Source organism: Patiria miniata, unplaced genomic scaffold (genome assembly GCF_015706575.1).
Source record: "Patiria miniata isolate m_02_andy unplaced genomic scaffold, ASM1570657v1 HiC_scaffold_11, whole genome shotgun sequence".
Taxonomy (NCBI): Eukaryota; Metazoa; Echinodermata; class Asteroidea; order Valvatida; family Asterinidae; genus Patiria; species Patiria miniata.
The window spans coordinates 7,538,510-7,562,076 of NW_024037049.1; the positions used below are offsets into that span (position 1 = coordinate 7,538,510).

Sequence of the window (23,567 nt, forward strand, 5' to 3'; positions counted from 1 at the left end):
TTGCGCCGCTGCGCTATACATTATGCTTGCTCTAAAAATATCTCCTTCGTTTTGTTCGTTTCTAGTTTTGCCGCGGCTAAGCGCGGCGCTTCGAACGTCTAGCACAAAGTAACACTGTAAAATATCAGGAGGGGGTATTTTCTAAATTTTCAGGCAGTGCAGAATCGATATTTCTCTCAATGAATCTAAAATCATGACATGTCTATGATATTTCCGCCATGGTGGAAGCTTTGACCCGAAAAAAAATAACCTCGGCCATGACAATGGTGGCAAAGTTGATTATGCTTGCCACAATTTTTTTCATTCGTTCTTTCAATAGGGGCAAAGTTCATACCTTTCCCCTGAAGGTTTTTCTTTTCATTTAAAAGTTTCATTGACGTTGCTAGCATTCTGTACTCAACATTAACAAATATCAATGTTCACACACATCCCAACCTAATACGAGTGGGATGGGCTTCCATTGAATCTAGTTCCAGTGTAGTTTCGTTTTAATAAAAAAGCTATTCAACCTTTGCAATTTTTTTTCTCATAAAAACTCAGTAGACCGATAAATCCTTGCCTAGCCCCAAACTTGCCACCTACCGATCATAAACATAAAGATGCATTTGGTCTGTTAGTCTTTTATATTTGCCATTCCCTGTAACAAACAAATAACACTGCAAATATATCAAGAGCTACATCGTTTAGGCCTATGTGAATATTTTTATGAACAGAAATTCACCCGCTTCCAGTGGAACCATTTTGTTTTAACTTGAATCAAAAAACACCCTTTCGGGTTTTATAAGTTTAAGTATATACTTCAGTATATTTCATCACAGTGCATCCAGAATCCAACATTTTCAGGGGCCTTAAAGCAGGCCCCTGGCGTTTGCTAAAAAAGTCATATGAAAGTGGCTAGGAATCGCCTCATATTGCACCACAGAGCATCCATATTCCAAAACTTTTAGGGGCCCTTTAAGCCACGCCGTAAGGGCTTTGAGCTCCGCGTTCGCATTAATTTTGTCCGTCCTTTAGAAATTCCAGCACCCCCTGGCAAAAGTTTGTTCCAGCGGGCATGAAAATAAGGTTCAATAGTCCAAAGGCTCGATAGTCCGAATTGACAATAAGGTTCGATAGTCCGAAAAGACTCTATGATGGTCTGATGGTCCGAATCGACAGTAAGGGCCGATAGTCCGAATCGACAATAAGGTCCGATAGTCCGAATCAACAGTAAGGTCCGATAGTCCGAAGAGCCATACTGACGAACCGTATTATTGAACGTATTATTTTGCAACATTGGAACGTATAATTGGTTTGAACATTCTACCTTTTTATTGCTTATGTGAACTGTTATACTATCGTATTTCAGGACAGTCATCATGGATTGGACTGCTTGCATTATCTGCATGCAAACTACACCAGAAAAACTATGTTGTCCACAAAAAGGTTTAAATTGTAACGCCGGAGAAGTATATGCTCAATTCCTGGCTAATGTTGAAGGGTTTAGGGCAATAAATGCATTGCCAGTTGATGTAGAATACGGAGCCGAAGGGACAGTAGAAACTTATGTGGAAAATAATGCCTCGTGGCATCATTCCCGAGGTAACATTTATGAGATAATCATGACATAAGACATTGCATTTTAACGAATCATTGATCACAACAGGGGATAGGAGCGAGGGTCAAATGTACATGTACATACATGTTTAATTTAATACATTAAATTAGAAAACATCCCTCATTTTATCAAACTATTTGTATTTAAATCTTTTAAAGAACTAAGAACAAAATTGGCAACTGCACTGATTTCCTTGATCTCAGAAACGTATATTAAATGCAAAAAAAAACGATCCATGGCTTATTCCTAACTAAAATCTCAATTTTAATGTATAAGTATGTAATAATTAGCCGATGACGTCATAATGATATAATAAATGGCCCTTCCCATCATCCAATTTTTGTATCCTACCTTGTTTTCGAAAAGGTAAACAATGGAGATACTTTGGTGTGAAAATGGTGCTTTTGTCCACCCGTGTCACGATTTTATCACTATTAAGGTACCTCACTTTTCCGCTTATCTTTGGAACAAGTTTAAACATTTAAGATACTAATAATCAATTACGAAAACTCTTTTGGCATAGAATTTGAGCCTTTCTCTCTGACTTAAAAACAACATCTCACAATACCACATACTGTTTGCATGTTAAAACAAGGTGTCAAAGTGACTACCCAAAATCCATGATTTTAGCCGAAAAAAAGGTATTTTGACCAAAAAGGTTTTTTGACCCACAAAATCACCCTCAACTATATTCCATCCCAATGACATACCACTCAAATGAAAGATCTTGTTGTCCCCTATAATTTGATACCAAATTTGTTGTTGAGATGCTTGCAGTTCTGAAGATTATTATTAATGTATATTTTTTCATGTAATAATTAGCTGATGATGTCATAATGACGTCATACATGCCCTTTCCATCATCCAATTTTTTGCGTCCGTCTTTTTTTCGAAAAGGTATACCATGGAGATGCTTTGGTGAAAAAATGGTGCTTTTGTCCACTGTGTAATGATCCTTAGCATTTTTGTTACTAATGTACCTCACAATAAGTTAATTGAAATGATACAAAGCCACTGATTATGGTATATTTGTATTTGTCTTTTAAATCTCGGTGCTTAAAGTGACTTTCTTTCCTACAACTCTGTGACTAGAAAGTGCACTGTATTAATGCAAGTTAAGGGTCGGAGGGTCACCTAAGGCCGACACCACCCGTTGTGTTTGGGGTTCATGACTTAATATTTCAAAGAATCGTTTTTGTCCTCCATACATTATCAAAGTTACAGGGACCGCCAAAATTAATAACAGGTGCGAGGCTGACTTGATATCGATTTGTTTTTGGTTATTATTTTTTTCTTTGATGGACTTAACTCATTCACAGGGTTCGACTTAAGTGGTAGCCCACTAGCCAAATGCTTATCAATACAGCAGCGGGGCTAGTCAAACTATTCCTAAAGTAGCCCGGCTAGCTCGTCAAAAATTATTAGGCTATGGCAAAAGATGAAAGGACAGGAAGAAATAAATCATTAAATTCAGAGAGCAAACCTGTATTACTTTCTGTCTATTTTTATGAAATGTTTACGTTAAATTATTAGATTTGTTTGTTAACACTGACAAGATTGCCTCATGGTACACTTTTTACATTTATGCACATTGTTGTTCATTTGACAAACTCTATAAAAGAAAAACTTGCGGGCTAATGTAAATATCCGCGGGCTAGTTAAGAGTCTGTTTCAGTAGCCCAGCTGGCTAGTGAAAAAAAAGAAGTTACGGTCAAACCCTGCATTCATGGGACAATCAATATATTAAATATTCTCGATATTGAATTTCCGATATATCGATTATTGAAGATTTTAATTTGACGGGGCTTCTTCTTCTTCATTCATTCATTTTCATGATGACTTGATGAGTTGGGCCCAACTGTCCCTGTCAAGCATAGTGTTGGAAAGAGATGGACCGCTCAGCCCAGTTTCTAGCTAGATGGATGTTTTCAGGGTCATGTTGGGACAACCTCTTCGATGAGTGGCATCAGGATTCCAGAGAAGAACTCGACTAGTTGGCTCATTATGTCGGTAAATGTGACTGGCTAGCTGAAGGCGACTCTGTCTGATGATTGTGGAGATAGATGTAGAGATCTGTTTGGTCAGTGTCCAGGACTCGCAACCATAAAGGGGAATGGATTCTACTGATGCCTTAAAGATCTTAAGTTTGGTGGTCTTGGAGATCGATGATCGCCAAACTTTTGTCAGCGAGAACAGAGCAGACCAAGCTTGAGCTTTTCTACACTCGATGTCATGAGCTGTGTTGGTGTAAGAGCCCAGATACTTGAAGTCATCAACTTTATTGAGCTTACCGCCATCCAGGGCAGTGATGTTGTCAAAGGTAGATGGGTTGATGACCGTGTACTTAGTCTTCTTTGCATTGAGAGAGAGACCAATGAACTTACAGCAAGTTTCTACTTTATGGAGGAGAGATTCGGCATCAAGGAGGGTGTTATTGCCACTGATAAGATTTTCTTATCTGGTTTCTCCTTCAGGTTGGTATCAAATCCAAAGGTGTCTGTCTCGATTTTTCAAAGTACTCCCAAAGCTCTCTTTGAAGGAAGTAGTTCCTTATGTAGGTCCATGGACGTGACAGCCTTTGCACACTCAGCATGGGGTAGTGACTTCAACACAGTGCAAGAGTTACTTACCCACTTGGTAAGATGGGATCCTCCACGGGCTATCAACTCGCGTAACTGACAGACTAGTTGAGTGGCTTCAATTTTCGAAAGAAACGGATTTGCAGCAGTCGTCAACATAGAAGTTAGGATCTATGGTCTTAATGGTGGCGGTGCCGTACAGTGCATGGTAATCTTGTGTTACACACTTCAAGGTGAAGTTGGACTCCAAACTCCTCCGAACAAGTGAGCTGTCATCCGGTAAATCATTGGTTGGGACTCCATATCGTCTCCCTTCCACCAAAGGAAACAAAGGAGATCTTGGTCAGCCATGGACACACGAACCTGCTAAAAAATGCCTTCAATGTCGGCCATGAGAGCTATGTGTTCTTGTCGGAAATGCAGAAGAACTCCCATCATCGTGTTCGTTAGGTCAGGTCCTCGATAGACGGTATCATTAAGTGAGGTACCTTGGTACCGGGCTACTCAGTTATATACAATGCGAACCTTGTCTGGTTTACGCGGGTTGATCATAGGATGATGTGGGAGGTACCAGACAAATGCCATCTCGTCACTCAATGTCCCCTGCACGAACTGGCTCTGCATATCCCTTCTGAAGGAGATCATAGATGCCTCCGGTGTACTTCTCCTTGAGTGAGGAGTCCTTGGAGAGACGCTTACCCAACAATTTAAGTCGGTGTTCTGCCATCAACCTGTCAATTGGGCAAATGTGGTGGTCGTTCCTTGAATGGAATCTCCATGGTGTAGTTAACTCCGTCATGGAGCAGTGAGTTCTCCTAAATCGAAAGAACCTTTTTTTGGCTGACAAGACATCATCTCATTTTCACTGCCCACGTTTTGCACGTCGTCAATCCTCCAAAATCCTTCAACTTATTGTTGAAGATCCACGTCTGGCTTGACAAAGAAGGAGGATGGAGACTTTTTTTTTCTGGTGCCCTACTGGACCATTTAGGGTCCATCCCAAAGCAGTCTTGATAGCATAAGGTTCACCTTTTGAGCCAGCGCAAACCTCCCTAGTGTCGCGCGTGCAGCCAATAGTGTCTCTCGGTCTAGGTAGAGAGCACTCTTCTGCATGGGCTGCGACAATAAATTTATATTAATCCCGAGATTCGTTCGGTTGAAATATACAACCAGGTAGCTGTACTTAAATACCGAGTCAGGACGGCGAAGGGAAGTGACGATTAAACAGCCAATATTGCAGTGAACCTTCAACTTCTTTATTTTAACATTAAATAAATACGTCCAATATAAATCAATAATACTACAACAACTTCTACTCTTTCAGCTCACTTGTGGTTCACTGCCGACACCCTCTTGGTATAGGGTAGCCTACTCTGCCAGGTACAACATTTATTCGGGTGGCACGGGTGGCTTGTGCGTAAAGCGCTCGCCTCTCACCAAGGTGAACACGGTTCGAATCCTGGCCGCGGATCGCATGTGAGTAGAGTTGTGCGTTGGTTCTCTCCTGTGCCACGAGGGTTTTTCTCCGGGCCCTCCGGTTTTCCTCCCTCCGGAAAAATCAAACACTTTCGATCTCAGGCTGTGCTCCGTAGTCTTATATGGGTCGATGTGGCCGGCAGCCAGAGGCGCCTTTACGTGCCAGCGGCCCGACCACGTTGTAGCCGCGTCCTTCGCAATTCAGCATCCCAGCTGCGAGTAAGGATGATTAGCCTCCCAAATTATTATTATTATTATTATTATAACTGCCCAGAGTCACTGGAGTGTTGAGTTGAGTGAGTTGCCGCCTTGACCCCTTTGAACTATAACGATTGATGTGACTTAAGTTGCGGCAACTCATGACTTTACTTTAATTATTCAAGAAAAATAAGCAACACAAATAAATATGTTCAAAACAATTTATTAAAATACAATGCAACCGGAGTTCTTATTATCGGTCTTAAAAGTCAATACAGACAACAACGAATAAATGATAATTACTGGTGGTATGGAGTCAATTGTTGTCTATGAATCAATCAGTGGGAATAAACTACAAAAATGCACTTGGGAGACTTCAATTTAGCTCAAATAAAATAATAATAAAGTTTCTTACCTATAACGATTGATGCGACTTAGCTGGCGGCAACTGATTGAGGGCGGCACGCACAGCGTTTTTATACTTCCCGCTGCGCGCGTAAAAGAATTATTTATTTGGTTCGTAAGTTATGTACACATAGCAACCAAGAGATGGCGTCCTAACGCAGCTCTGTGCGCGAGTAATTTGTATTAGAATTAAGAAGTTAAAATACCCTTTATCATTATTTAGAACAGCCAAAATTATCTATGCAAGTTATAATTATTTAGCATCCCAAGAAAGACAGAATTAGCTCAGACATTGAAGGGTTTAATTAATTGTATTTAATAATAAATTCCCCCCCCCCCCCACAGAAGTGTGGTTGGGGTCTACGAACGAATACTTACCTGTAGAGCAATACTACTTATGCATATTCCCCCTACCGGCAGGTATTTTCTGCTAAGAGTTATATACAATAGCGCCCTCTGGCGCCCTGTCTTTATTATGATTTTATTATGATACCCCGCGGCATGCGTGCCTCGTGAGCGTCCTCTTTTCTCAAGCGCTAAGTCGGAATACAGAATGTACTCAAGGCATCGAGAAGAGTGGGGTAGGGGGGAGGGATGCTCTAAAGGTAAGTATTCGTTCATAGACCCCAACCACACTTCTGTGGGGGGGGGGGGGAGTCTACTTCACTCTACTTACCTGTAGAGCAATACTACTTATGCATAGACTAGCACCGTCAAGGCGGTGGGTCATGCGAGATGCTATTGTCCTTTCACAGGGGCACGTAAACAATGCGCGTAAACCCTGGATGGGCCCGTCGCTCCACATGTGGGTGGACAAGGCAGCCCAAAAAGGTCGGCATGATAAAGACATTAGTCATAATGGTAGCCTCAACATGCCAACAGAGACGTGGTCCAACATGCCAACAGAGACGATACCTACACATAAGAGTGGGGCACAAAAAAAATTATCATGGAAGGCAAAACATCATAACATGGTACATACATGTATAGACACTATTATATGCACATGTACATGTACAGAGCTCAATAAAGAATCAGAGTTAGGAGACACCAATGCTGGGGAGGTCTCCGGTCTGAAAATGTCTTGAGAACATGATGAGGCTCAGTCAGTCGCCCTCAACACTGATCTCCCATGCTCTGCCTTTTATTTTGCACATGCGGACCAATCCCACGGATTCTGCCGTTGATACGTCCGTGGTTTCATGGATGACCGTAGCCAACCTTCAGGCAATCTCGTCATGAAAGGCCTGCAGGTATGGTGGGGTCACCATGATAAATACATGTCATGAAAGGCCTGCCTGTATGGCAGGGTCGTCATGAAAAAAACATGTCGCGAGAAGCCTGCTTGTATGGTAGGGTTGTCATGACAAATACATTTGTAACTGCAAGTGACCGATTCAAAGCGTCCCAGTGCAGCTAATGTACGACCTTAAAGTCATGATTGGCATCAAAAATTCTCTGTCTGGACAAGAATGATTTGATGCCCGAAACAAAGACATCCGGAGGCACAGAGGGCTCCGACAGTCCTTAGTATAAATCCCTCCTTAGGGAGCAGACATCAAAGTCAGTGTTGTAGTCGAGGCCACAACCTCCGAGGCCAAGGCCGAGGCCACAACCTCCGAGGCCAGGGCCGAGGCCGAGGCCACAACCGCGAGGCCAAGGCCAAGGCCGAGGCCACCACCTCCGAGGCCAAGGCCGAGGCCGAGGCCAGCTATCAAAACACGTAATAAAATATAAATCACAAGGATAAGATTATGTTGGAGTTTCAACATCTTTTTAGTTGAATTCACTGAGTTTTGGAGTGCCTGGCTTACAAATGTACAGCTTGCAATGGGTTTTCTCTTGTAGGGAGTCCGGCGAATTTTATTTTTTAAAGAAAGGAATTTACCCTTTGGAGATACAACAATTTAAATGGCCAAATATTGAGTTTCTATTCTGTAAGATTTACATCATTTACTTTTAGCATGTTTTATAAATCTTATTTTCATAACCTATCAATATGCTTAATATCATAGGAATCCCCATTAAATAAACAACAACTTGATTTTTGAATCAGGTTTTTACCACTCATAACCAAAAATTTCCATCCCCCCCCCCCCGACCTTCGCACTGTCCAGGCGCGCGCCGAGCAAACACCGCGATGCGACCAGACAATGCCAGACGGCCCACCATTACGCACGGGCAAAGCATAGTTCCAATCCCGCTCCACACAACGGGATAAGTGTCCACGCATTATCACTGTTAATACCGTGGTACCAGACAAAGTCTGTCAATGGCCAATCCCGCTCCAAACAACACGGCAACACGGAACATGCGTGCATGATATCACTCAGTTCATCAAAATGACCATGAATTCTCGGATCATCCGATTTGAATCCAACTTGGCTTCGAAGTATTTTAAGATCATGGCAAGAGGTAGGGAGTCCAGAGGTTTTTGCCGTATGTCTGTAATCACGCAAAATTAGTCAATTTCAACCATGCTTATACATGTTATAAGTATCAACATGGCTCTAAAAATACCCAAAAAAAATCCTGGTACCACGAGGAATACTGACTCCTATTATTAAAACATTCATTCAGAACTTTGCATTCATTTGGTTGGAAAAACAAATTCTGAAATCGCGCTTTCCATATCGACCATTTGCGCCAAACATTACCGTGTGAGCTGGAACTTTCATTTAAATCGCCCTGTACAAATAAAGTCTACTTGATAAATCGTAATTGTATTTATCATATCTTTATGAAAAAAAAATGGTACGGACTAGTACACTCGATCGTACCCAGAAAGTTCAGACTTTTACTGAAACAGTGGCCTATAAAAAGAAATGATTAAGCTTGCCGCACCTTGCCGCAAATCATTTTTAAAGGTCGTTGTATAGAGGCGAAACGAGGAAATTGTGTACAACACTGCAACCAGACTAGTCTACTACCACATGTTATTGTACGCCAATGGGCTTGGTGCTAGACTTATGTAGTCTGGCACGCGGTAACAGTTATAACGCTTGCACGCACGTGGAAAGCTGAAGCGCAGGCTAGGCGAAGATGCTACATACGTGAAAACGTTCAATGCAACCATTTCCAGTTCATTCGTGCGTGCATTGTATATGCGTTCGTTTCACGGAACCCACTGCGGCAGAATCTTGAGGGTTTGATACGGTAAAAAAATTAAAATTAATTAGAATTGAAAACACATCAAAATGGGCGGCCTCGAGCCGGCCTCGACCGATTCGCCGAGGCCGGAAGGCTCCGAGGCCGAGGCCAAGGCCGAGGCCTTGCACCTCCGAGGCCATGAAAATCGGCCTCGAGGCCGAGGCCGGCCTCGAGACCTCCAACACTGGTAGGTTGTCATGAAATTTACTCTTCTCTTTTGACATGATGAGATGGCTGATGAGAACCAATTGTACAGAACGCGCACGGCTAACAGTGTGCGGCTGGTCCCGCTGTCTCTGGCCCACCCGACCGTGACCCACGGCCGACGCACGTGAGGTGTTCAGTGCGGGCCGGGCCTCCGATGTACCATCAACCACACTTGGTATATCTCGTTGTGCTTGGGCCACCCAACCGTGACCAATGAACGATGACTGTGGAGCATTCACCGCAGGAAGGGACTCCGGAGCACGGCTTACTGTGTGCGGTATGTCCCGTTGTTCACGGGCCACCCAACCGTGACCGGTGACTGAAGATTGTGAGGCGAGACCAACGACCGGTTGTTGTGGGGCGTAGCTCGTCATTTCCGGGGGGGGGGGGGGGGGGGGGGGAAACAATAGGGCCCGCCTGGCGGCCTGCAGACATAGCCGATAGCCCGTGTAATAGCCCGTCCTGGCAACCAGTGGTACTCGGCACTGTGTCGGGAGGGCACGGGTGAAAAGAGCCCACCGGAGCGTGGCGGCTAGTCCCGTCGGGCTGCCCCGTGCTCGGGGGAGGGCAGGGGTCTAGGAGATATGTTTTGGATGAACCTTGCCGGAGCGTACCTTTTGTTTGAGTGTTCCACCCGAACTGACCGGAGAAGGAGACCGAGGTCCCTTTAACTGGTCAGCGGAACTGCCAACGCCCCCAGCCGGCAGTGGCTGAGGGTGCTGGACGAGGGACTTCGGCCTCGGCAACGACGGAGCGTTACCAGCAGAGTCCCCCGAGAACTCGGTCTGTCCCGTGGGAGAGGAATTCCCCCGGTATGTGACAAATCGGTTCTCCCCAAACGCTTCATAATCACTCAATCAGACGAAACTATACTCTACTAATCAAAAACTTCTCTTAGAAAGCGCAAAAGGGTATCAAAATACGACGAAAATACAGAGCGTATTTTTACACGTCATACCCGACCTGCCGCTAAGAGAAAAGAGAACGCTCATGGGGCATGCGTGCCGCGGGGTATCATGGGTAGGTCGCCAGAGGGCGGTAGTGTATAAAACCAGGGTTTTTCCTTAGCGGTCGCCCGCTCGCCAAATGCGAGTGAAAACAGCGGCGGGCGAGTCAAAACCCTCCTCTCAGTAGTCCGACAGTCGAGTCAAAAAACTGTTTAAAAAAAATAAAACTAACAAAGTTTTCCCTACAGTATTTTTTAATCAATCAAAATAAAAAGTTAAGGGTGATACAACACATGAATACTTTTGCCACGCCGACCAAAATAAAAACATCGGTAGTTCGAATTCGTATCACTCCTTGTATATTCGCAGTGCGCTGTGCATTGAAATCCCAACGACTAACATGAGGCGAATCAACGTGTATTTGCCATTACACATTGTGCACACATGCAGCGCACGTGATTTACTTCGTCTGCAGTCCACACGGTACGGACGTACGTACGTTAACATCGTATTCGTATCATACAACGTGGTGAGGAGAAAACTTTCATGACAGTTTCACTGCCAAAACTTGTGCCCGAACGGATTCTTGGATGATTTCTTGAACACTATCAAACGAATATACCGAAAAGATGAGGACAATATGAGATTCGAGGGGCCTATTTTGAATGTAAAAACTAGTGATGTAAAGTGGACCGTCCTCCGGAAAACGTTATGGATTGACGTGACCAGCGTAAGTTCGTGGGTCGCCCGCCCGCAGCGCTTCTTGGCTAGGCACGCTGATTGCACCATTCTTCGCTAGAAATGCATGGCGCGCGCGAGAGATGTTTTTTTTGAAAATACTGGCCTTCTCACTCATTTTCAAACAAGTTAAAACAGTTCAGTTACTAACTTGGTAAACTCCCATTAATACCACGACTGTGTGCAATGTTTTCTTGTTCCTCAAGATAACGCTTTTTTCGTTCGTGTTTTATCAAAACATGTCGGAAATAGAACACCTAAAGCCTTAAGTTCGGAACGAAGCACACTGCATAAATTTTGATTATAACTTCTCCCCCTATTTGATTCCTGTTAATTAAAGCCTTGCTCTATGTTAAAGCATGGACAATTAAAGAAACATTGACATCACTTAAAAAGGAACTACATGCAATATTATGTACATGATTAAGATAATTGCCGATTGTATTCATATTGCATAATTTATTATCAAAAATGTTATCAAAAATGCTTATGGTGATTTGATTGAAAGTTACTATTAAAACATGTGGGCAAGTGAAAACCCCCAAACAATGGTGTTTGGTTGTCCACGAGGGGACTACTTACCTGTTGGACCTACAAATGCATATTTCCTTAACTATGTAAATTAACCGCTAAAGTAAAGATTTGCTATAGCGTGCCACAGCGCCCTCCTGCGCCAGCGCCCACAATAGTCAGAGCCCCCGCCATTATCGTCCTCTTTCTTTAGCGCGAGTGAATCACACCAAAGGAGGAGCCCACTGTGGGGAAAGGCGGGCGGGACGGTCCAACAGGTAAGTAGTCCCCTCGTGGACAACCAAACACCATTGTTTGGGGGTTGTCCACTTCGTGTCCTACTTACCTGTTGGACCTACAAATGCATAGACTGGCACTGAACTTGGTGGTGGGAGTGGGCTGCAAATGAGCCAAAGAAGGACACACAAATAAGGAATCCCCTCATGGACTACAGAAAGGCACATTACAAACTACCATGAGCCTTACTCACCCTACTGTTGAGTTGTTGGTACAACAGCCTGGGTTGAGACCTCTTTGGAGGGTTGTCTTGGGGCAGCTGATGGCATGGTGGCTGACATTGTCACCCGCCCAGTCCGCCCCTCTGTTAAGAGGACATCTCTCAGGTAACATGACGAAAAGGTCGTTGCTGTTTTCCAACATGCTGCCTGCATTATATCTTCCACAGGAACACCCCGCAATAGTGCCCATGACGTTGTGACCGCCCTTGTATCATGCGCATGAATCGTCCGACGGGATTCGTTCCGAGGACTGTCTGGCATTTGGGATCGGATAGCTGTAACTATCCATCGAGAAATTGTGTCACGGGATGCTGGGCGGTGGGGAGAAGTCGAAGTTATAAACAGTTGAGACTCCCCACCGCGGATGGGTTTTGTGCGAGCTATGTACCATTTTAGAGCTCTAACTGGGCACCATTTCTTATCTTCGGGGACTGCAGCAATGGCCGACTTGTAATTTTTTACTGTGGCCAATGTAAGCCCTGTATTAAACAGGTGGAGAAGGAAGTCCCCAACCATGGTTACAGATGCAGAGAGGGGATCCACGTCCCTCCCGTCGCACCACCTAAAAAAATGTCGGAGTCGGCTATCATATGTCTTCCTTGTAGACGATCTCCGGCCACAGGCTGCCAAGGCGGCAGCTTCCTCAGAAAGGCCTGCTGTTCGCATGGAATGCTGGACAATAGCCAACAAGTCAGGCGTAGTGACTCCGGATCCGGGTGGTTCAACTTGGGCCGGGTCTGTTTCAGTATATCTGGTCTCTGCGGGAGGATGATGGGCTGATGAACCAGCAACCTGATCATCGTTTGGAACCAGGTTTGGCGAGGCCAAAATGGAGCTATGAGCATCACCTTGCAGGGTTCCTTCTGTATCTTGTGCAGTACCCTCGAGAGAATTGAGATCGGTGGGTATGCATATGCGTACATGCCTGTCCAGTCGATTGTTAAGGCATCGACTGCCCAGGCTTTCGGATCCACGACTCGAGTGCAGTATACCGGCAATTGGTTGTTCAGCGATGACGCGAATAGATCTATGTTGGGACGATCCACTAGATTGAACAGTGTTTGGACAACTTTTGGGTGAAGTTGCCATTCTGTTGGAAGGATCTTTCCTCTGGACAGCGCGTCTGCCGTGACATTCAACTCGCCTGGTATGTGACATGCCACAAGAGTTACGTTGTGATCTATGCACCAAAGGAGTAGCTTCCAAGTCTGGAAGCACAGCTGGGGGGAATGTGTTCCTCCTTGGCGATTTATGTAGGCCACTACAGTTGAGTTGTCGGATTGCACCATTACAACCTTCTGTTTGACTAGGCTGACGAGCTGGGATAAGGCTCTGCGAACTGCAAGGAGTTCCAGAACATTGATGTGGAAAACCCGTTCGTCTGGCGTCCAACGACCTGACACTTGCTGTGACTGCAGATGCGCACCCCATCCCATGTTGGATGCATCTGTCGTAAGAGTCACCGTGGGAAGTGGAGGAGGAAAGGGCAAACCTTGACTCAGGTTGCTCCAAATTGTCCACCAATGAATATGGGGGATGATTGGCTTCAGTATTGGTATGCTCCTTGACAAAGGATGCTGACTGGGTCGAAAATGAGCCAAAAGATGCATTTGAATTGGCCGCATCCTCAGGCGACACCATGGGACTAGATCGACCAGACTGGCCATTAGGCCCAGCAGTCGTAGCCAGGCCACCGCTGGTGCTGATTGAGCCGTCAGGAACAGTGTGGCGCACTCCTGGACATTGTGTACTCGTTCGCTCGAAGGGTAAGCGATCCCTGTTACCAGGTCGATTTTTGCCCCTAGAAAAGACGGTGTCTGGGTGGGGACCAGATGAGACTTTTCCAAGTTTATCAGAAACCCTAACCTTGTCGTCAAGTCGACGGTTACCTCTAAGGACTGTCGAACTTCCTCTTTGGACCTGCCTACGATTAACCAATCGTCCAGGTAGAGGAATATCATTATATTCGCTCTTCGAAGTATTGTTGCCAGGGTCTTTGTTACTCTGGTGAAGACCCTTGGTGATGTTGACAGACCGAACGGAAGAGTGAGGAACTCGAAAATTGCATTTTTGTAGTGAAAACGAAGGTATTTTCTGTGTTCCTCGCAAATGGGTACGTGAAGATAAGCATCCCGCAGATCTATTGATGCGGCCCAGGATGGTGTTGGGAGAGAATTTAAGACGGTGCGCAGAGTCTCCATTCGGAACCGCCGTGGACGAATAAACCTGTTCAACGGCTTTAGGTTCAGAATAGGACGCCACTCGCCTTGCTTCTTCTTGGGTGTAAGGAAGAATGTCGACATGAAACCTGATGTTTCTACTGGGCTTTGTACCGGTTGAATTGCTTGCTTTTGATAGCAGGGTTTCTATTTCTTTCTCCAATGCCTTCCGCTGTTCTCTGTCTGATGGAACAGGGGTGGGACGTGAGAACATTACCGATGGAGGAGTGCTCGTAAACTCGAGGCTGTACCCCTGTGTGACTGTCTGAAGCACCCACCCATCGGTGCAAAAGTGGGCCCAAGTCTCCCCGAATTGCCTTAAGCGGCCCCCACGGGCCCAATCTGGGGGGCCACGGATGGAGAACCAGCGTCACCGACGCCACCCCTGACCCGCTCGAGAAGAATTCTGGCGGGAGGGAAACCGCGTGCCACGACCTCTTGAGGTTGGCCAGCCAAAACTTCGTCCGGAAGTTGTCTGTGATGTTGTTGCGGCTGCTGCCGGTGTTGATCGAGCCACAGTGGTTGATTGGGTAGACTTGGGTGTCCGAAAGGAGGGCAAAGGTTTTCTAAACCCTTTGGACCTATTCGAAGTAGTCGGGACCTTAGCTGTTGGTTGTGACTTCTTCCGAGGGGCCTGTAAATAAATACGGTCTGTTGCTTCTAGACGTTTGGCCTCGGCCTCCATCATCGTCTGGAACTGATCCGCAAACAAATCCTTGCTCCATAAAGGAAGGGCCTCCATGCGTTTTCTTGCCCCTTCTGAAGGGAAGAAGATCGTTTCTAGAACATTGGAACGTCTGGAGACCATGGCAAGTACAGAGACCCTAGCAAATTGGTCTAGGATGATGTGTAATCCATCCTCCAGACATTGAAAGGCATTGACAGCCATTGTAGGAGAAACACTGGAACCGGAATCACGTGCAGTAACCAAGTATTCTGACAAAAGAAGCATAAATGAAGTCGTTTGCAGACCCATGCGGGATGCTGCATCAACCTTATGTAATGCCTCTTCAAGCTTACTCCGGACAGGATCGGCAAAGGGAACCTTAAGTGATTGTTTCCCTGTATCTGCCGCCATCTTGTCCTTTGCATTGTCTGGGATAACCGGAACTGTTAAAAATTCTTCGGTATCCTGTTTTGGAACCCGAAAGGGATGACATGCTGCCTTGGCAAAGGGTTGCCATTTTTCTGACCAGCTATTGTTTTAAGACGGTTAGAAAAAACCCTGTCCACCGGGAATTCCGGAAAGGTTGACTTCGGGGAATCCCGCTCTGGTACACCTGTGCGTTTCTTAAAACTAGGCCGTGTACCTTGTGAAGATTCTGACTGTTCAGGAATGGAAACCTTTAATACATGAACCATATCCCACACCACTTCACAAAATCTATTATCGGTAGTCTCATAAGGATGACTCCCGGTAGAATCCACGTCGGATGGCCGATCCATCGAAGATGGACCCGGCTGGGACTCGAGGTTACCCTTAGGTGTTGCCTCGTGTGTATCTACAGCTGTAGAATGAGTAGGTGAAGGTCTCTTGGCGTCTCTGCGCGTAGCGCGGTTGACGTCCGAGTCCGACTCTTGCAATGAATCAGACGGGTGAATAGAAATAGCGCCGCCTGATTCCCGGTCAAATTCCCGATCTTCAGCCTCAGCTTGAGGGGAAATTTGTAATTGTTGTGGCGCCAACGCCGCCAACTGAGCCGACAAAGCCTGAAAACCTTTCAGCAATAAATCCGATGTCTTGTCTCTCCGCCCGCGTTTGCGATGACGTGGGTGGTTCGATGACTGGCCAGAAGTCGGCGACGTACTGGCACTGTCGCTCGTTGAAGAGCTAGAATAACGGCGGCGGCGGGATTTATGGGCCCGGCCGTTTATTCTTGGGCCGTGATCGATGTTCCGATCCACGGTGATGAGCCATTAAATCAGTAATTCCCGAAGGAACGTCCGAAAGAACCCCGGGTGCCACCGGCACGCTCCGGGTTTGACCGGGCGCCGGGTTAAACGCGGCGGCCGTCAAACCGATAGGGCCCAGTTCCGCTCGGTTCCCCAGACCAACGGTCGGGGCCGAACGTAAACGCGATGGGCCGATCGGTTTTTGTATCTTCGGTTTTGCGCCCTCAACCGGTGGCTGAGGACAATCCGGGGAATCCCCTTCGGAGCAATCTGCTCCCGGGGAAATCCCGGTGTCGGTCGCCGGGATTGCCGACGTAGACCGATGTTTTTCTCGGTTTGCCGACTCATCGGCCCGGGAGCTCGCAGACTTCCGTCTGGCCCCGGTTTGAACCGAGTCAGGGCCGGTGGTTTTCGGCGCATCGCGCCCACCACCGGTCCCTTTCCTTCCCTTATGGGGACTGGCCTGCGACACTTCCGTGCCCGAAACCTGTCCCCGGGAAAGACTTGCGGCACTGGAACCCTCGGCCATCGGCCCGGCTCCAGTCCGCGAAAGCCCCGTCGCGCGTCCGGTAGGATCGGTAAAACCAATACCAGGAACGGACCGCAGTGGCTCCGTACTTACCCGCTTCGATGACTTCTTTTTCTTTCCAGAAGTGGTCGAAGCTTCACTTCTTGCCGAGTCTGTAGATTTCGCTAGCCAGGTGTCAATCTTCGTCCACATTTCGGAGCCCCATGGCTCGCAAACGGAACACCTAAGAGCTCTAGAACATGGCCTACACTTAGGACATAATTCATGGGAGTCGTCTAGGCTATTCGGCAAAATCTTGTGACATTTATCACAAGTCACGAAATTTTTGGGAGGCATTTTATCAAAGACCCCAAAATCCAGAACAGTCTCAGAACTATAGTAGGATTTTCTTCAAACTGTAAGGATAAAAAAATACAAACACATACGTATCCTTTAATATACAATGTATACACGCAAAAACACGAGGTCGTAAAACGAAATAAAAACGTTTATAAAACTCGTCTAAAAAACAAACAAATGTAACCAGAAAAACACCTAGTGCTTCCGAGAAACAAATGTACTGCAAATCTTGAGAAAATTAATAATAAATAGCGATTAAATCCAGTAAAAACGTGCATGCTACTGTGAGCATTGAAAAACACGTCCTACCGACACGAGCGCTAAAGAAAAGAGGACGATAATGGCGGGGGCTCTGACTATTGTGGGCGCTGGCGCAGGAGGGCGCTGTGGCACGCTATAGCAAATCTTTACTTTAGCGGTTAATTTACATAGTTAAGGAAATATGCATTTGTAGGTCCAACAGGTAAGTAGGACACGAAGTGGACAAAGGTTGCGGGCCAGTGAAAACTCTGGTTTACTGGCCCGGCCGGCCAGTAAAGGAAAAAGTTAAGGAAAACCCCTGATAAAACTCTTAGCGTGAAATACCTGCCGGTATAGGGAATATGCATAAGTAGTAAGTAGAGGGAAGTAGACCACATGTTTTCAAAAAGTGAATTAATGATTGAATTTTTCTTTCCTTTTTTTGAGTACCCCTTACCCCACGGTTGTTGTATGGCTGGTTTGATTCAGCTTGATCAAGTACTTTTGAAGCAGTGAGAGGTCAAAGTAGCCTTATGGCATTTAAATGTAACGTGAGTGACAGTGGAATTGCCCATAGATGTTTTGAAACGCATATAAGAGAGTGTCCGATCATGATGCAGGTTTGTGGGTAGATAGATATTGTCAATAGTATTCAAAATCTGAAGTGACGTCATGACAACGTCTTCAACCCAGTGGTTGCATGTTCAAATCCCGCTCCAGTAAATTTCTTTATTCAACTTTAAAATAATTATAATCCACCTACATGAAAAAAAGAGTTTTTCCTGGACAGTGAACCGTGTGAGCCAGAGCCTTTTCGAGTCAAGAGTTCATGGGTACCCTCCAAGAATCGTGTACCAGCCATAGAGACATACGTTCAAGTTATCAATTCCCAAGTCACTAACCCAGACAACTTCCCCCACAGGACTCATGATAATCTCCCCAGAGAGGAGTGCCTGGCTCTCAACTCCTTGCGCTCTCGCACCGACATCATCATCAAGCCAGCAGATAAAGGTTCAGCTGTGGTCATCATGGATCGTCAGCAGTACATTAATGAGGCCCACCGCCAGTTGGATAATCGCACTAACTATACCCGCCTTGACTCTGACCCCACAGGCACTTTCTGTCAAGATATACAACAGGTACTTGACGATATGCGATCACGTGACCAGTTGTCCAAGAAGGATCACAAATTTCTTTCTCCCTGTGATTGTAGGACTGCCAGATTTTACCTTCTACCCAAGATTCACAAGGCTGGCAACCCCGGTAGACCCATCATCTCCGGTAATGACTCACCCACGGAACGCATCTCCCTGTTCATTGACAGTTTTCTCAAACCCCTTGTCCCACAGATTTCGTCATACATTCACGACACCCCAGACTTCCTCCGCAAGCTTGAAGGAATCAAGGACCAGATTCCCAGCACAGCCATCATTGGGACTTTCGACGTCTCATCTCTGTACACCAACATCCCACATGAGGAGGGTGTTCGTGCTTGCTCCTTGGCTCTGGCCAAGGCAGGACATGACTCCTCCCATCAGTGAACACTATCTACAGGTACACGGCACTGCAATGGGCACTCGCATGGCCCCCTCCATGGCTTGCCTCTTCATGGGTGACCTCGAAGAACGCATTCTTGCCTCGGCCCCATGTCGCCCTTGGATCTGGTGGAGATATATTGATGATGTTTTTTTCATCTGGACTAGTGATGAGGACAGTCTCTTGACCTTCACTAACCACATCAATTCCTTCCACAGAACCATCGAATTCACATCGGAGTTCTCGGCTCACCAAACCCACTTTCTGGATGTCACCGTCTGCAAGCAAGGCAACTCACTAACCACTGATCTGTATTCCAAACCCACAGACACCCACCAGTACCTCCACTCCTCCAGCTGTCACCCCAGGCACTGCAAAACTGGCATAGCGTTTAGCCAGGCACTGCGTTTAGCCAGGCACTCAGACTCAGAAGAATTTGTTCTAATGATTCCGATTTCTCCCGCCATACACAGATAGTGAGGAACAACTTGGTGGCCAGGGGTCACAGCTCTTGCCAAGTTCATCGTGCCATTGCCAGAGCTAAAGCTATCCCTAGAAATCTAGCTCTCACGGGAAAGGCCCCTGATGCCATGGCCAAACCCATGATTCCCTTGGTTACCACGTTTCACCCCAATCTCCCTCCCCTTCGCAAAATCACTAATGACAATCATCATATCCTCCATACTTCAGATCGCCTTGCCCGCGCCATCCCCAACGGCCCCACATTGGCTTACAGGCGTCCTCATTATCTACAGGACTTGATTGTTCGAGCTGAAGTCCCATCCTTAGATGCATCCCCTCCCACCCAGCATGGTACTTTCAAGTGCAGTTCCAGATGTGTTGTCTGCCAGATTCATATCCAGGAGTCTGACTCCTTTTCTGGCCACTCTTCTGTCACTACCCACAGAACCATTGGTAACATCACTTGTAACACCTCTAATGTCATATATCTCATTTCTTGCAGGGTCTGTGGAGTGCAGTATGTAAGTGAGACTAAGAATACGCTCAAGAAGCGTTTCTATGCCGACCAGTCAACGGTCAACACCAAGAAACTAGACACCCCTGTTGGTCATCACTTCAACCTGCATAACCACTCCATTTCTGATATGATTTTGCAGGGCATTGAATCTCTTGGCCATCGCAAGGACTCAGTTCGCCTCAGCAGAGAGAAAGTGTGGATGAATCGTCTTCGAACTATTCAACCACATGGTCTCAACATCCAACTTGGAAATGATTAATCCTTTTCTTCCTCCATTGTCTTCTGTTACAGATAATCCACCTGGTCTTCCTTGTTTGTGTATACCCATCTTCCCCCATCTTTCATCCCTTTCCACCTCCATACCCCCCCCCCCCCCCCCCCCCCCCCCCCCCCCGCATCATCCCCCTTCACTCTCACACTCTTTTGTCCATTCCCACTCCCTGTGACCTTTGATCCTTCCCCTTTCTGGTCCCTCCCCTGTTTATACCAGACCCCTTGTGGTTTGCCATCTCCCTTTGTTTCTTTGTTTCCTCATCCACCCTCCCCTGCATCTTTCCACACCTTTCCCACCTAATCCTCCTTTTGTGTTTCTTCTTTCAGCCCTGCATGTTTGTGTGCACCCCCATGTTAATATATGTACCTCTGTCCTTTCTGTTTTAGCCTCTGAAGAAGAACTTGCTAAGTTCGCAACGTCAGGCCACATTAATTTTTAGATTTATATAATCCACCTAGTCAGTTTTCCTTTGTGTTTTTTTTTAAATGACTAAAATAAGAGGCTTCAAAGTTGGACTTAAATCGTACATTGCCCACAATAATTACAGCTGCTATATATAGGTGCAATGTGATGGCCTAGCGGTTAAGAACACCGGACTCACGTTCTGGTGTTTCAGAGGCAACAGTGACGTGGGTTCGAGCCCGCCAGCGGACACTTGTGCTCTTAAGCAAGGCACTTAACCATTATTGCTTTGTCATTCGGATGGGACGTTAAGCAGTAGGTCCCGTGTGTTGTATAAATGCACGTAAAAGAACCCAGTAAACACTTATCGCTAAGGCGAGGCGTCATAAATAAATTAACCATTCGAATGCGTGCGCACGCTAGGAACGGGGCCTTTTGTTACATCTACCTCCCGTTCGCACGCGTGCTCACGGCATCCCGTTCCGAACGCGTTCTTATACAACAAAAGGCCAGTCACGGTCTGTGCACACACGAAGAGCTCATCGGCACTAAAAAGTATCCGACAAACTTTCTCGTCGCTACAGGCTAGCCCGTACAGTACAGGGGGGACGTATAAAAATACGGGCACCTTGAACGGGGAAAGCAGTCCTTTGCAAACTTTACTATCAGTATGTAAAAACCTTGAATATTCGATTTATAATTCGCTGATCGTGTGTACAAGGCCAGTTTATACATCAGTCAGCAAACTTCTTACAATGTTTAAACTTGTTTTTGTGAACATTATATGCAGTACCGTACCTGCTAATTTACATTTCCGTGCTTGTACCCCCCAAAAAAAGAAGAATACTCGCACTTCGTTTTACATAAAATAAGTGTTAAACGTCTCAATTATTTTTTGGGTTGGATACCATCTAGTGTAGTATGTCTGGTTTTCTCAATTTGTATTTTAAAACGACTTTATCTTCTTCGTCTGTTTTCATTTCTGAACTGCAAACGCGTTTTTCAGTAGATTCCGTGGTAAAATTTAACGAATTACGCCCAGGTTTCTGGCTTTTAAATTGCCCAGGAATATCTTAAAAGGTCAGGCATGGTTGTCTCTTGTTGAAGTCTCAGTAATTCCTGCCACCAACTGATCATCGTCGTGCAAGGTGCGAGGTTCATGCGCTGCACCGTCCTCCCGCGTGCGAACGGGCCCCCTGCTGTACGTCATGTAACCCCTCTCATGCCTCTTGCATTTACATGCTATGTGGTATGCAATGCTAGCCCGGGGGCTGACTGTTTATAAAACATGGGAATTGCGTGCTCAGGAGGAAGTCCCAAGTCGTGCAAAACGGCTGTTTCATGTATCATTTTCTTGAAATGTTTCGCTGCGTGGCCTTTGTACGTCAAAAAAAATTAAAATAATATCAAACAAAACTGAAATCTAATACTAATAAGTAATAGACCCTCACAATTATTTAACTGCACTGTGTATAGGCCTACATATACATGTACATGATTGTGTTCGCCGGCGTGCTGACAGGCCGCCATGCATATACACGGGCATGTACATGTACATTGTACTCGCAATCGCGCATGGCCATGCAGTAGTGTAGCATGGTCAGTACAAAATGGCATGGTTCCCACCGGCCGTACCGCCGTATAATGATAATGACAGAAGGTGCATGCATAGTACGTCGGAACTTCGGCAGCATCAACATGTCACCAACAGCATTGAAAACAATCAGAACTTTTTTTCCAGAAAGACATTTTCCGAAGTCGCGAATATATATTGAGAATTAAATGCTTGTGTTTGTAGCGGACCAACCTCGACAGAGCACGCAGGGGGCTTGGGTGGACCATGGGTGGACTATGAGTGGAAAGTACTGTGCATTTTACGCACGCCGACCACATTGTTATTCGAATCACGCTGGTGTTTCACTTTGCACAAATCATATCAAACTCCTCATACCTGCTCGTGCTGTCTAAACTCTGAAATGTTTTTTTTATTTAATGCTTGCCCCGATATCGGGTTTTCAAATTCCAAATCTGATTTAAATTCCAAACCAAAACGGATTTTTTTTCTGTACAAGTATATACACATAGTTGTTCTTCGCATCTTTGTTGTGCTGCTCCCGTTCTCGCACGCAAAGGAACGGTTGATTAACATAACAATACCCCCTCAGTGAATCTTGCCCAAGCACGATCTACGGAACGCGTTCTAAAAGCCGTTCGGCACGGGAAGGAACGGGGGCCGTTCAGAACGGGAAGGAACGTCTGCGCACGCGTGCGAACGGTTAATTTATTTATGACGCCTCACCTAAGAGAAGGGGTTTGCCCTGGTATTTCTGGCCTCCTGTATAAACTCCCACGTGGAGTATTTAGGAGAAAAACCAACCAAGAACCAAGAACCAATGGCAGCAATGTTTAGCAGCGACAACAGCAGCAGCAGAAACATGCCAGAATGAAACAAAATAGCAAAAAGAAACATTTAGTAATGTTTAGTAAGTAAACAGCAGTGGAAAAAATACACAGTTTGTACTTACCGATTTGTTCCAAAGAATCCATGCCAAACGGAATCATCAGCGGTTTTCCATGGTCAAAATTTAACATTTTGGAGCTGCAACAATAAATACATGTAAATAGGTGATATAGTTTTGATGGTTAAGTGTAGCTGCAGGCAGTTGTGTCAATCGGGCAGCCAATGGTAAGCATCTCACACTGTTGGTATGCTTCAGACAGGATCAAGTCCCACGGGAACAGCTATATACCAACGTAATGGGAGTCGGCAAAAAAAAAATCTCCTAACAAAGGAAACTCCAATACACATATTCTTCACCCCATTGGTGGAA

At 45.8% G+C, this 23,567-nt stretch overlaps 1 protein-coding gene across 1 annotated transcript in view; it reads right to left on the reverse strand.

Moving 5' to 3' along the window:
• Positions 1-6,987: 6,987 nt before the first annotated feature.
• LOC119743470 (cytoplasmic dynein 2 light intermediate chain 1-like) overlaps positions 6,988-23,567 on the reverse strand; it is a 54,070-nt gene continuing 37,490 nt past the window's right edge. Inside the window, exons 6-7 of the mRNA XM_038219884.1 lie at positions 23,262-23,335; positions 6,988-7,170 (exon numbers count right to left, since the gene is read on the reverse strand). Coding sequence (XP_038075812.1) covers positions 7,109-7,170; positions 23,262-23,335 — 136 coding nt within the window. The 3' untranslated portion in view covers positions 6,988-7,108. The remainder of the gene's footprint in view (positions 7,171-23,261; positions 23,336-23,567) is intronic.